At 41.2% G+C, this 15472-nt stretch overlaps 1 protein-coding gene across 1 annotated transcript in view; it reads left to right on the top strand.

Annotated features, from left to right (window-relative positions):
• Positions 1–15472, top strand: part of LOC136838870 (transforming growth factor-beta receptor-associated protein 1-like) — a 213997-nt gene that overhangs the window by 9643 nt on the left and 188882 nt on the right. The window contains exon 2 of the mRNA XM_067104535.1: positions 7062–7114. Within this exon, the coding sequence (XP_066960636.1) occupies positions 7062–7114 (53 nt within the window). The remainder of the gene's footprint in view (positions 1–7061; positions 7115–15472) is intronic.

A 15472-nucleotide genomic window follows, 5' to 3' on the forward strand; every position in this document is an offset into this window, starting at 1 on the left:
CAACATTATAGTTACACCTCACATTTGCGGCCACACAAAGCTGGGCATGGAAGCTCAAGCCTGTAGCATTTTTGGACTTGAAGGAAGCAAGGGGGCTGATATTTGTGAAGTAGTCAGATAGCTCAAGTACAGATTTTACCCTCTCTGGCCCAAACTGTACTGACTGATGCTCTTCTCCCTGTTTGTCTTTGGCAGGGTGCTGGAATACCGAAATGCTGGTCCCATGAAAAGAGCTAGTAGCTGTAGTTGCTGAAGGGTTTTGATCGATGTTGTCCATGACCACAGTGGTAAACAACCCCTGTCTCAAGACAGGTGGACAGACTTCACCATCTTCCACATACTTGGTGACAGTGGCATCTCCCAGCCAGGCTGATATCTTCAGCACCCTGTCATAGGAAATGCTCATGCCAAGATCATGAAGCATTTCTGTAAGAGCCCCGATGCTGTCTCTTCCAAACACGTGTGTGTTCGTGTGTTCGTCAATTGTCATCATCGAAGTGGACAGGACAAAGCAAGCGTCTCGTTTTCTTTCTCTACAGGAACGCGATTTCAACCATACAATATTTCCGTCTGTTTCTCCCTAACCATTGTTGTCTCGATTTGTGTACAATCACCATTACTTGCATTGCCATGCAAGCATTCTAATCATGTACTCATAATTTTCCACCGAATCTTCTGTATCAAACTGTATGTGTGTTTCTGTTTGTGAAGATGCCAAATGTCTCTCTATTTCACATATATTATGCTACTGCATTGTATTCATTAATCTGTCTTGAATCTCATGCAATTGGCCATATGTAGAATTTCCTGGCCTTTCCATTGATGTATGTTTCATCACTGTATGTTAATCATGTCTCTTGATATTGCCATCTGTTCGTCTACCAACAAACACAGATGCCCAAGCCTGTACCTCTGTTTTTATCTGTCTGTGTGTAGACGCTACATTACCGCTCGCACGCGTCATTAACATCTTCGAAGATTCTGTACATTGATCTCAGTAAGGAACAACCAATAAACCAGTAAACACCCAGCCAGTATGTCACTCATACCCCAGTCCTTACATTTCTACCAGGTTTCTCTTCCTGGTTTTGGCATAGATAGCAATGCCCATGAACAGTGGAAAAGGAGTTTCCCCTATCCTTTCAGTGTTAATGTACATTTGCTCTTTCCTTCTGTTTTGAGAAGCAATTGTACTGCAGGAGCTGACCTAAACCTTAGCTGCGATTTTATGTCTGCTCCATGTTCGACCATACTAGTGAACTGGAGCAGACTGAGGTATGGCATCATTGATGCGTCCTTCACCAAAGGTGCTGTCAAACCTGGACTCATGATCCAGAATATGCTTCTTCAGTATCTTTGCTGCTTTAGCAATCAGAAGTGTATCTGAGTAGTCAGATGCCTGAGATAGGGCTAAAGCTACATCTTTCTGCAAGGCAAGTAGCACACTTCTTCCTTTCTTGTGTGCTTCTAATTCATGGATTTCTGCTAACAATTTGTCCTTTTTAATCATGTTGTATTTATAGTGGGTGAGGCAATGCCCAATTGTTCCAGGCACTGCTGGTATACTAATTGGGATATGTCTGCAACAGGAAATATGGCAGGACCATTCAAACTCAAACTGGTTTCAGTGTTATAATTAACCAGCTCTGATAGAACCAGTGGATATACATCTGGTTCTTTACTGTGACATTGTTCTTTCTCAAGATTTCTAAGATGGGACCTCTCCCTATTGTAAAGGCCAGTGAGAAATACAAGATGGTATTTCAGTTCTTTTGCATTATTTGCATCACCTGCACCAAGTTTTGCCAGTTTACCATCATTGTGTGAGTGCACTCATGTAGTCTCCTGTTGAGATTCATGATCATTACTTGTCGAAGATCTGATACAGGTGCCACATTTTTACAAAAAATGCATGCTTCATTGTCATGACTCATTCAACGCTGTTTAGCATACTTTTCCTTCAACTGTAGATCTTTGCTTTCTTGCACGATCAAGTTTTACATTAGTAAACATAACCCTACAGCTCTAGCGGTATTTTGCCATGTTTTGTCGCAGTGTTGCCTCTGTGCCACTGCCTTCATTCAGCCTTGCTGGGTCAAAGTTAATTGGCATTTCACTAATCTCCTCGAAATATGGCATGTTGGTTGAAATCATTACATACCCATCATGTTCAGGATTATGATGAACAGAGGCCAAGGGTGAAGTTAGACCTTAATTTTTCATGTTTTCCTGGCAAAGACAACATTTGCTCCAGTCAGTCTTCCTTTTGCCTGTGACTGAATTTATGCTTGCCATTATGAGCTCTTGGCTAAGGCCGAGGGGCCATCCTTTTACCACCTTAATCTGATATGCACATTGATGTATGGGATACAACTAGGTTCGGTCAACCTACACCTAGCCCGATCATTCATCCAGTGCCATTTAAGTCCCGTGTGATCTGTACACCATCCAGGTAAGTACATGAACAAGCCATGTAGAGCCCCACTTGCCCTTGGCTTGGCTCTCCTATGCTGGCACCTCCTGTCAATTCAGGTGCGGCTGTCTGGCTAGATGTAACAACTATATATATATATATATATATATATATATATATATATATATATATATATATATATATATATATATATATATATATATATATATATATATATATATATATATATACTTTCTACCAGCTGATTGATATGGGGCTATTAGACAGCATTTGGGACACTCAATTACACTAAAGCAAAGCTAGGTACAGCGTAAGTAAAGCAAGGTTAGTTGACACTGAACCCCATGCTGAGTTACACAGCAGTGAAGTCACCAGTGTGCCCTGGTTGTGCGCTAACATTCACTCTTTTAAACTAAAACTAAAGAGAGAACCACCACCTAAATTATATATAGACTTGCAAACAATTATATTGAACAGGAAGACATTTTTCCATGCCTACTGAATCCTGAGACTCTTCTTATTTAACGTGTTGGGCTGCCATATGGGAGGCCATTTTTCTTTATACAGTACTGTATATGCTATATGAAATCTTTAACAGAATTACATTTTACTTTTGCTAGGTGACTCTGCCTAAAATGTGTATAACCAAAACAAATGCATAAAAATATGACAAGAGGCACATGAGTCCCATGTTAAAACCTTGACTAGTGGCCATCTTGAAAAATGGCAGCCATTTTGGAATTTTGAGTGGAAACCCAGTAATTTTCAAAAAGTGGCCTGTGGAGAAGATATGTACTAAATTTCATGCTTGTATCATTAACTGAAGTATTGTAGTGAAAAATTGGTTTGTATCTACTGCACTATCCTCCCTGTAGAGTATCTAACAATTATGGTGGTACTCCAGGGGAAAACAGTGTATGGGTGAGAGAAAAGCAAAAACAAGTGAACTGCACCTGTAAGAATGGATTATGTAGTTCATTGTGTAATCAGTAACAGCCACCAAGGAAATACCAAACATGCGCCTGTGACAAAAAGGGTTACAAGGATGCATCTTGACCTTACTTAGCCTAAGTGCACCAGATCTTACCTGGCTCTGGGCCCCCTGCCAAACCATAAATTTTGTCCCCTTTAAGCTAATTGCCCTATAACCTAACATAACAGTTATTACAGTGTATTTACCATAATTTGCTGGTCTTAGTCTTGTCCTAATTATTTTATTGAAATTGAAAATCAAGGAAATTAAGTATATACACCCTTGGAAAATACCCAAGTCCAACACTGTACTTTATTCTTTATTTGGCACATCAGAAAACAAATCATTAATTTTTTTTTTTTTGTGGAAATCCATAATTCTTGGATTTTTTCTTTAAAAAATTGTTTCTTGTGTTAAACAGCACTTTAAAGCTTTTAGTCAAGTGCAGTTATAAAATATAATAATTTTTATGGAATACATTGTGTGATTTGAATGATTATGACATTCATTGCTGGAGGAAATGGGTGGTTAATCCACTGTAAACCCCATAGTATATAAACAGTAACAGGATATCGTAGTGGGAAGCCAGGATATTTGGATAGGCATAGACACTCCTGGGTTACAATGGAGTTATGTTCCAGTAAACCTATCACACACTAATTATAAGTCTGAAATATATTTTACTACTGTACACTTATCTTAATGAGCATCATAGCCTAGATGCACTTACCTTAGATATTCTTAGAACACTTACATTAGTGCACAGTTGGGCAAAACTATTAACACAAAGCCTCTTTTGTAATAAAGTTTTGAATATTGCATACAATTTACTGTATAATGTACTGAAATTTAAAAACAGAATGGTTGTGTGGGTACCCACCAGCACCATTAACGTACACACGTGAAAGCATGCATGGCCTGAAGAATGTTGGAAGAATTAAGCAGCAAAATTAATTGCTGGAGGATGAGTATGAAAGAGATGCTACAGCAACAAAGTTATCAGTTTCTTTCTCTTGTGAAGAAGGTATGAAGTTTATACCAGACAGTTTGTTTCTTTATAGAAAGCAAGAGTATCCTGAACCACAGTCAGCTAACTTGCTCAAGTTTGAAGAGCTCATTGAAAAGCTCTTCAGCCTCAGTGCCAGCAAGATCATGGATGGTCTCTGCATTGATGCCCAGTTTGAGCTGTTTCCCAAACACTAATACAGTACCTTGTTAGTGATTATTTCATTAACAGCAGAATGTTGGTTGAAGCCTATGAATGTCCTCACACATCTTCAAAATCTTTTCCCAGATGCCATTCATGCATTGCTATGTTACTTTCTCACGGCAATGATGTTCTGGATTCTATTGAGAATGTTAAATAGCTTGCCAAATTCTCGGTTTTTGCTGTATATTATTGCTGTTGCTATTGTGAAGCTGAAATATTGTACAACAGGTCATTGTAACCCAGGGAGCACCTGTGTACAAAAACTAGTTAAACACAGACAAACAGCCAAATTTAACCTAACCTAGAGGAACCCCTCTTTGCCTACCCTAAGGGGGCTGTAAACCATGAAAAAAAATATGGGGATGCCTCCTAACCTAACCTAACTTAGGGTTCATTGTTCTACTTGACCAGGGGTGCAACCCCATACTTAACCAAACCTAGGGAGCCATAAATCTTAGAGGAACAATAGTTGCTTCTTACCTACATAATTTGGTTATTTGTTGCCCCCCCTTGTGCCTCACCCCAAAACTTAGCCTGATATTAAAGATGTGTCCTCCAACTGTAGTCTCCCATAATTTTTAGACATAGCGTTATGTGCGGTGGGTTAACCAACCCTTATGTTATGCCTCCAGTAGATCAGCATAACATGAAAAACTAACAGAAAAGCTTTTCCATGTAAAATCACCTACTTACTTGAATGGCTGAGTACCATTCACTCACCTGTCAGAAACCCACCACTTTACAAGGTTCTGGTTTGTATACCTAGGAAAAATATAGAATACTGCACAAGTTTGTTGTTGTAGTTCATCTTGTTCTCTTAAACACTTTTGAATTTAGAAATATGCTGATAATTATGTATTGCTTTTTCTGAAAATTAGAAGATGATACTGAAAGTAATTAGCATTACCTAGACCACCCCTTTTTCTACAAGTACAATTGATGTGATGTGTTCTGAAATGGAAAACCATTGCTTTACTGTAACCTAAGATTTGGTTTGGAGAGAATGAATAGATACACGTTTAGTATACAAAGGAAATTCTACTACCATAAGACGCCCACATACTCTCACTTCCTCCATATACGGTAGTATAAAATGTGTGTCCTTGCCACAATTTTGTCCATCTTCACAGTAATTTTTTTAGTGTTCTCTTTATTGTCACAGGGTTTTTTAATCTTTTGAATTTTATACTTGTGTAGCTTGCACATATAAGCTGCATTTGCTTCAGCAACTCTGAATTTGTTCATCATGTCATTTTCAAACCAAAACACACTTGAACTGGTGTGTAAATTTTAGAGATATGTCTTCCTATGAGAGTCAGGAATTTAACTCAGAAGTCTTGTCAATCATGCTAATAATAATACAGTAATAGTGAAAAGTCTATGCTGAGCCTGTTTTATTTTGAATATGTACTGTGAGCATGGTAATTATTTATTATTCCTTGTAAAGTAAACAGTTCAAATAAGTAAACAGCCAGTACCAAATAAGGCCATTATCTTCTATTTATTTCTTCTTCAGCTGATATTGATATTTCTTAATGAAAGACAACGATTTAGTAACAGTGTAAGAAATAAAACACTTCATTGTGGCTTTGAACTATAGTACTACCTGTGTTTCTTATACAGTATAGTAGTCTTTAGTGAAAGCACTAGAAAAGGGAACTGTCATATGTGTGGTAATTGCTGCACCATAGAGTAGGTACCACTGTAGTTACAAAACAAATGCCAGAATGCAAACAGTTCTTTGCTGACTCCGTACCACGGCAGTGAGTATAATGCAGCACTTTTCTTGATACAGTCCTAAACTACAAGTAACCCTGGTCCCCACAGCAATGAAGGTTGTATTTTACTTGGGGAAGGAATCATACTTAAAGTAAAAAGGCATGCAGATGAAAGAAATTAAGAAAGCTGATTACTCTGTCTGATTCTTCTCAGGAACCTGAGTTTAGCAATTTATTGATCCAAATCCTGTATCTTTACTATCTTGTATGTTTCCAGTATTGTTCCGTGCACCTGTTGTTTCATATGTGTTGGAGGAACTGAGCACAATGTGATGGTTCAACAGCAGGACTATACATTCACTTCTATCCTTGACATGTTGTTAATTTAGAGTTGTAGAAGAAATTTCTGTTGTTGACTTGGATATGCGAAGTTTGCCTTTGAAACATTTGGTCTCTGGAGGAGCATCATGTGTACCAGGATACAGTGATAAATGGTACTGTATCTCCAAGGGGCAAGCTAGGCTGTTGTTGATGGCGAATACTGTAACTGAGAGGATGACTCAAGATACTGTAGTACACTGAACTGATACCTTCCTTATAGTGTAGGCAAAATAAAAGGTTTGTTTTCATGGAACAGGATTATTTTCAACTTGGTATCTTTAGCTGAACAGTGAATGATTAAATACTGTATATGCAATTTACGTATAGTATATGTTTGTGTTACAGATTGAGTGCTTAGAAGCAAGTGGAAAAGATCTTTACCTAGGTTCAGATGACAGGTAAGAAATAAAAACAATGTAATACTCTTTCAGTGATTGTCATTCTTTAACCTTATGATTCCTATGTTTTATGAAATACTTATCTATCATAGACAGTAGTAATAGAAGAGTAATGATTAGAAAATTAATTAGCAGCACTGATTTAATATTGCATGAGAGAACCCATGTTGGATGACCCCCAAAATTTGAAATATCACTGCTTACTTCATTACATACCAATGGAACTTCGTGATTCTTACTTGGATTAAAATGTCCCAGGTACACAATGAGTGTAGTTACACTTCTTGCAACTGCAGATATTAGAATTTCAAATCGCAACTCACACAAAGAAACGAACAATCACAGCCCAATAGCATTAAAAAATTTCAGCAGTGTGAAAGTCTATTTGGAACAAGTACAGTACATAATACACATGGCATACTATGTTACATTACATATACACATAGAATACTATAGTATGTATTTTATTTAACCAAAAGCTCAGTTTTCTGAGCATGTGATTGCCAGATTAAAAAAGAGTGGCACTTTCCCTTTTAAAAGAGAACTTTTTAAGCATAAATTTAACAATGTACAGTGAACCCCCCGTATTCGCGGGGGATGCGTCCCCCCCGCGAATAGGTCAAATCCGCGAATGCTTAAAACCCCTATAAAAACACTTAGAACTGCCCATTTTGATAGCTTAAACCAAGAAAAACCCTGTAAAAATGCTTATACCTGAGTATTTTAATAGTTTTATCACAAAAAGTGCATTTATTCATGAAAATTATATGAAAATACAGTAATTATTGAATATTTCTCAGTGGCTAGATATATTCCACAGAGAAACCCGCGAATGCGTGAGTCCGTGAACCATGAGAACGCAAATACGGGGGTTTACTAAATTTAACCTTAAATAAAATAAAATAACTACTGAAGCTAGAGGGCTGCAATTTTGGTGTATATATATATATATATATATATACAATATATATATATATATATATATATATATATATATATATATATATATATATATATATATATATATATATATATATATATATTGTTACGTGTGTGAGGTCTTGGTTGATCATGTATTATTCAATTTACGTAATTTTACGGCCCTGCAAACCAAGATTACACGTAACCTGCCACTTGAAGCCAAAAGTTAACCTCAAAGACAGACGTTAATTAGCCAAAGGTCGCCAGTTAAGGGTTATTAACCTTAACAAAGAATATTTGAGATGAATTTGATTTTTAAACGCAACGGTTCTCCCAAACATTGGACCTTGAGGCATACAAAGCATCGAGATTTAACCTGATTTTGCTTACCTAAATCCTAGGTATTTTACTGGAATAACGGGGTTGAAGCTAACAACATAATAATGAGGCTTAATCTAGACTTCGTAAACACATATACAGTAAGTGGGGATGAAGGAGGAAACAAAGAAATGCGAAATACAGAAAAAGATAAAAGAATGGGCGAAGTTTTTGAACAAAAGCGACTTTACCTTAGGGACGAACGTTGTGCGCACCAACACCGCCGGGGGTCTTCGCAATTGCTTCTTCACTTCACTAATAGGATAATAGACAAAGAAAGGGGGAGAAGAGGCCCGTCGGACATGTGGTCTCTCCGAATGCTCCAGTCTCTCTGTCGTTCCCTGACCGGCCTGGGTCAAAACAGGCCTACAGTCATGCCTTAGGCATCTACGCTCTGTTAAAAACATTCGCCATGAGAGACAGGTAAAAAGGAAAAAAAGGACCTTAGGACCACCTATTTTTAAGGCTGATATGGGAAATTTTCCTATAGGGTGGAAGGCCTAACTTACCTATCCCGTTCTCCAACGGACGTTAAGGTTTGAACTGAAGACGCTTCTAGCGTGGGACAAAGCAATTTCCCTGTCTTGATCAGGCTGATACTACTATCCCTAAATGTTCGAGGGCGAACAGCGTAAATATTTATAAAAGCTCCCCCCTTTAAGAGGGCCTTCACTCCCTTTTCGGGCGTGAAGGTCTATACTAAACAAGCTGTTAGCCTCTCGTAGGTTACTCTCCTTCCCTGAGCAGATTAGTCCTGGTTAGCCTACCTAGCTACAGAACTACCTAACCCTAGATAGGATATGAGCTATAATCACTACTTAACCTAATTCTAATAGTACTAGAAGGTGCTCACGGTTATTATAGGCTACCTCCTACAATCATGATGTGTTTTAGACCTAGCCTAGTGGTACATTCTATGATATTCCCTAGCCTAACCTATCCTAACCCGACCGTAGCACCAACATAAGAGTTAATGTTCTAACTAAATCACAACTTGGTTTATGTTTAATACAATTAATAATTACTAGTTAATTCATGAGGGTTGCCTCATATGATAAATGGGTGCCTCACTGAGGTCTTAGGCCATGCGTGTCACGAGCATCGTGGCTCGTTTCACAATAGTTAAGATTACTGAAATTAGTTATGCTACTTACATGATTACTGCGGCTCGGTGGTAAGTGGAAGGAACAAGGTTACTAAATTGATGTACCGTACTTTAAGGTGGCCTAGGCTATGCACAATGAAAGGAAGAGATCACACTGGCTACCTCCTCTGGGCAAGGGGCCAGGATCACTCTTAGATGTTAGGGCACTGTGCCGAGAGGGCACTAGTGCCAGGATGAGCGTATAGCTCGGCAACTACTGGGCTCTCTTCCGCCCCTTCTTCTTCTTCTTCGGTTTCCTCCAAGGCCTATCAGTAGCTGGCCTAGCAGGTGATGAGCACCGACTCCGGGGACAGGCCAGAAGGGCTAGCGGGCGCGAAGTCAGGGCAACTGCAAAAGCTGCGGGAGGACTCCCTACTCCGGCTGCTGCGACAACCGAGCGAGAGCGATCTCGACTTCTGCGTCCGAGGATGCCAGTTCCTGGTCTTCCAAGGGAGGGGTACCATTTCGATCCTCCAGGGTTCATCCCTGAGTCAAATTTGCAAAGAAGAATCTTGCAAAGAAGAAGTTTCGGGTGCTGGAGGCTCTCCAGTCGCGATGATCAACTGCATGGGGAATCCTAAATCTCCCGGAGGAGGATTAGCCTCATGATTTAGACCCGGCATAGGGCCTTTTCCATTGGTAGCTCAACGTCCGGGACGGAGCTGGCACTGCTCAGTGCTCGCAAGTGGCACTGGCAGCAGTTGAGGTCAGGCATGCCTGATGAGGGGTCCGGAGGTGCAATACCTCGCGGACGACTTGTGGTTGGCTGCGGCAGAGATTCCTGCCCCAGTGGGAGATCGTAGCCTCTCGGTGAGTTTTTTCGGGGGCATCCGCTGGGCGTTGCTTGCTTGGGCAGCCCTCCCAATTTGTGGAGTGGTCTGCCCGCTTGCACGTCCTGCAGCGGTACTGCTCCTCCTGAATCTCTCTTCGCGGGGGGGAAGACCTCTTGGTGGGCCAGCCCCGCAATTGGAGAGGGCTAGGCCTGGAATAGTTTGGGTTGTGCCCTTCCGCGGACCACTTTGGTGGGCGGAAGGTGGAGGTTTGACCTTATTGAGAGTGTTAGATGGGGCCTCCGTGGAAGAGGTAACGTGGCTGCGGAGTGGCGTTGGTGACGGGCTTCCGCAGAGAAGATCCCGACCCAACAAGAAGGCCACTCCGGGCCGAATTCCACCTACCACGCCAAGGCGGTGGGGTATCGTGCCCCAAGGTGTCATTACCTGGAGTTGGACCGTAGGAACGGTAATGGTGTGGCCCTCTATCCACTTCATTTCCCACCGCGTTTCTTTGTCAACCACAGCACCGGCTGGCACTTGGGCCCTAGTGATCAGGCTAATGTCTGCCGCAGTGTCTACTGTGACCGGAAGGGTCACGGGCAGGCTAGTGCTCTGAAGAGGGGCCACCGAGATGTACTGGGTTTCCAGTCTCTCGGGGTAAAGGATCCAGTGCGGACCAGCCGCAGAAAATGAAGTGCTGATTAGGTTGACAAATTTGGTGGTGGGGACATGATGTGGACAGGCCGGAGATCCAGCATTGTAGTGGCTAGCAGCCCCACAGGATTTGCACGGGCCTTTTGGATGGGCTCGGTGGCCTGCAGTAACTGTTGGAGGAGAGGGCTGAGCGGATGAATCGGGAGCGGAGTTCTGGCTGGTAGGGTTAGGCTGCTTATTAGTGCCGAGTTTGTATCGGCACTCAGCTTCAGCGTGGCCCCCTTCTTGCAATAGTTGCACAGGGTCTTGCTAGGCAGTCCATTCTTCGGGCGAGTGGAGTTCGAGAGGTAGGCCGGAGGGATGATTCGCTTCTGAGAGGTGCTATGCGACTGATTGAAAGTTTCCACGAATCAGCCATGCGACAAGCTTCCATAAGTGTGGAGGGCTGTTTATCGTTAAGATATACTGCAAGGGGCCCTGGCACACATTGGAAAAGGTCTTCTAGCATGGTCCGATTGAAAAGATCCTCAAACGTCGTGCAGGCCAGGAGTCGAACCAGCGTACCGGACTGGGTTTTGTGACATGCCCATTCCGTCCAAGACCAGCCGACTTCCTTGGCAAGACCTCGGAACCGTTGTCTCCATTTTTCTGGGGTTATCTCGTAGGCCTTTGTAATGACTCTCGAACTTCTGCCATGTTGCCTCTCTGGCTCTTCTCCAGTGAGCGAAGCGCTGCCTTGGCTTTTCCCTCCATATGCTTGGCCAGTATTAAGGCTCTCTCCGTCTCTGTGGTGCTGTAGTTATCGAAAAGAGCCTCGATCTCCTCCAGCCATGCTTCTGGCTCGTCCTCAGTCCACTTGGGGACTAGGGAATTGATGCTCGAAATTGGGCGTTTGATGCAGCAGGTGTAGGACTGGAGGCTTGATGGCTAGCCATAGCTTCGGCATTCTCCATTTTCGCTCTCTCAAGCTCGAGCTCCTTCTCCTTTAGGGCTAACTCAGTTTCCTTGCAGGCTAACTCATGCTGTCTCCTTCTTTCTTCTCTTTCCTCTTCATATTGCCTTTGCTCGGCATCATACACCCTTCGTTCTTCTTCATACTTCCTCGTCTCGGCTTCATACTTCCTCTGCTCGGCTTCATACTTCCTCTGCTCAAGTCTTTCTTCCTTCTCCCGCTTGGCCAAGTCGTCCACTTGCTCCTTAACCCAGGTGGTAAGTTCCGAGCTGGTGAGACCTGCCGCCGTCCCCAGCCCCAGGAAGGTTTTATAATGCTCTGCTGCCATGGTTCTGGTGGGAAGGGTGTCTAACCGGGTCGACTGGGCGTACTTGGGCAGCGAGGAAGTGTCTCTTCAATGACGTGGCACCCTTTCAAAGGTGGCACTGTAGTTTGGGTGTGCCGTGTACAGGTCACACTGGTGGCACTCAGTATCCCTAGGCACTGGTGCAGGTTAGGTCCCAGAAGAACCTTCTCTTCTGTGTTCCCTTTTGTTTTCTTTAGTGGCACTTATGGTGCCAATGTGTTCCTAGGGACCCTCTACTGGAGTCCAACTAGGCTATATGGGAGGAAAGGCACTCTACACACCCTGCAGAGTGCAACAATCGAATGAGAGAGAAAGGGAAGGTAAAGAGAGAGAGAGAGAGAGAGAGTAAGCTATTCAAGTGATGACAGTGCTGCAAATTATTGGCACTGTGGAATAAAGTGAATTTGGTTTTTTTTTTTTTTTTTTTTTTTCTTTAAAGATCCTCGTGAGTGGCTGGTCCCAGTACCGGCCCCAGTGCTGGCCCCTTCTTTTTCAGAGGGTGAAAACTACTGTTTGCTTCGGTCTGGATAGCAGGCCTCACTCATGACCGACAGTTTATCACTGTATTGTAATTACTCTTAACTTGTCCTCATCTATTGTGGGACAGAGGTGTTTCTTTTAATTGGTTTATTGTATTCGAATTAATTAGCCTAGTGTCGGCCGTTCTTTCTTTGAAGAGGGTCACGTACACTTAGGTTAGGAATGCTTACTTGAAATGAGAGAGAGAGAGAGAGAGAGAGAGAGAGAGAGATTTTCAATCAGCTAATTTCTTGCTGCTTGAGAACATGTAAACAAAGATTTTATACATGCACAATGGCATGGATCTTAATAAAATGATATAGATGCGTCGTCTTGGCTTCCTTAGGGATTAATTTATTATCTTAATTTTCCTGTGAGCCGACGTCACAAAAGTTTATCATAAAATTTTAAATTCTCTTTATATGATTTTTATAGTAGGTATTCGTATAGGAACTTGTTATTACTCCTAACTAAGGCCTATCTTTCCCTGCCTAAATTATCTTTTGGTTTTTTCTAGCTAAGATATTAGGAGGTGGGTTAACTCTGAAAAGCAAAAAAAAAAAAATTACCCCAAGAGTGGCTCGGGCAGAGTCTGGTCACAATAACAAGGTCTTTGAGATGGCGGCCAAGGTCCCGTTAGGCCTAAATTTCAAAAACAACCTCGGGCGTGAAGGAACACCAAAATGGCCGTTCTCTCACAAACAGTTCGAACAATTTGAAAACAACGCGCGAACACGGCGGAGGAATCCAAGATGGCGGGTATTTTCTTTTTCAAACAAATTCAAAAACAACACAACAAATGCAGGTATCCAGATTTTACTTTAAATATACCAATCATGCATAGCGTTTTACGTTACTGGATGGAAAACTAAATTACCAAACAACTTTGTCTTTTGTTATCGTACTCTCACCGGACATTAAACAAAAGAATGAAAAGAGAAATGCTAGCCTGCCTGCGTAAATTTACGTTGTTGAACGGTACCTTTATTGTAAAATTACTATTTCAGTTCGTTTGCTACTTCACTGACACAGTTTTTTTTTTTTTTTTTTTTTGAATGATTCCCGCTATATGCAAACAATAACGATCGGAATTGGCGACGCGATTTCTAAATTACTTTGTGTACATGAAACGGGCTCCAGCGATTCGGCCTTTGAATTCGTTACTTGAACGACTTGATTCACGATCCAAACTCGGTAATGTCCTTGTCTTAAACGTTATAAATTATGACGCTCTGCTCTCGAGTCGCACCTTCTTACCTACAGCTAATTCTTACTACACTTGTTATTATAACTATTCTCTTTACTGCTTATTATTATGCCTGGTTCCTTGTTTGGAAGAATGAAATGGAGTTCGATATCTGACTTTTATTTTTGGAATTAATGTAACTTAATTTCCTTTTCTCCAGATTCTTTCTCTAAAATGTACTTTAGATTCTCATAAGGTCGCCAATGTTACGTGTGAGGTCTTGGTTGATCATGTATTATTCAATTTACGTAATTTTTACGGCCCTGCAAACCAAGATTACACGTAACCTGCCACTTGAAGCCAAAAGTTAACCTCAAAGACAGACGTTAATTAGCCAAAGGTCGCCAGTTAAGGGTTATTAACCTTAACAAAGAATATTTGAGATGAATTTGATTTTAAACGCAACGGTTCTCCCAAACATTCGGACGCTGAGGCATACAAAGCATCGAGATTTAACCTGATTTTGCTTACCTAAATCCTAGGTATTTTACTGGAATAACGGGGTTGAAGCTAACAACATAATAATGAGGCTTAATCTAGACTTCGTAAACACATATACAGTAAGTGGGGATGAAGGAGGAAACAAAGAAATGCGAAATACAGAAAAGATAAAGAATGGGCGAAGTTTTGAACAAAAGCGACTTTACCTTAGGACGAACGTTGTGTGCACCAACACCGCTGGGGGTCTTGCATTGCTTCTTCACTTCACTAATAGGATAATAGACAAAGAAAGGAGAAGAGGCCCCGTCGGAAATGTGGTCTCTCGAATGCTCCAGTCTCTCTGTCGTTCCCTGACCGGCCTGGGTCAAAACAGGCCTACAGTCATGCCTTAGGCGTCTACGCTCTGTTAAAAACATTCGCCACGAGAGACAGGTAAAAAGGAAAAAAGGACCTTAGGACCACCTATTTTTAAGGCTGATATGGGAAATTTTCCTATAGGGTGGAAGGCCTAACTTACCTATCCCGTTCTCCAACGGACGTTAAGGTTTGAACTGAAGACGCTTCTAGCGTGGGACAAAGCAATTTCCCTGTCTTGATCAGGCTGATACTACTATCCCTAAATGTTCAAGAAATGAACAGCGTAAATATTTATATATATATATATATATATATATATATATATATATATATATATATATATATATATATATATATATATATATATATATATATCAGAAAATTTGTGATAGTGCTCTTTTTGTTTTGGTGCAGGTAAGTGCCCTGCCCACTTCTGGAAAAGTATAGGTATAATAGTCTTGGAGCCTGGTAGGGTCCCGTATGCACTAAGATGTACCCAAAATTTGACTTCAGATCTTGTTTAAGGGTTGTTTGGACAAAAAACCTTGGTTACATGTTCCACAACTGGCCTGTTTTCTGCCATTTTGAAATCCAAGATGGCCGCCTGACAAAAATGATAAAAGTCAA

The sequence above is a fragment of the Macrobrachium rosenbergii genome, chromosome 5 (assembly GCF_040412425.1).
Source record: "Macrobrachium rosenbergii isolate ZJJX-2024 chromosome 5, ASM4041242v1, whole genome shotgun sequence".
NCBI classification, from domain to species: Eukaryota; Metazoa; Arthropoda; class Malacostraca; order Decapoda; family Palaemonidae; genus Macrobrachium; species Macrobrachium rosenbergii.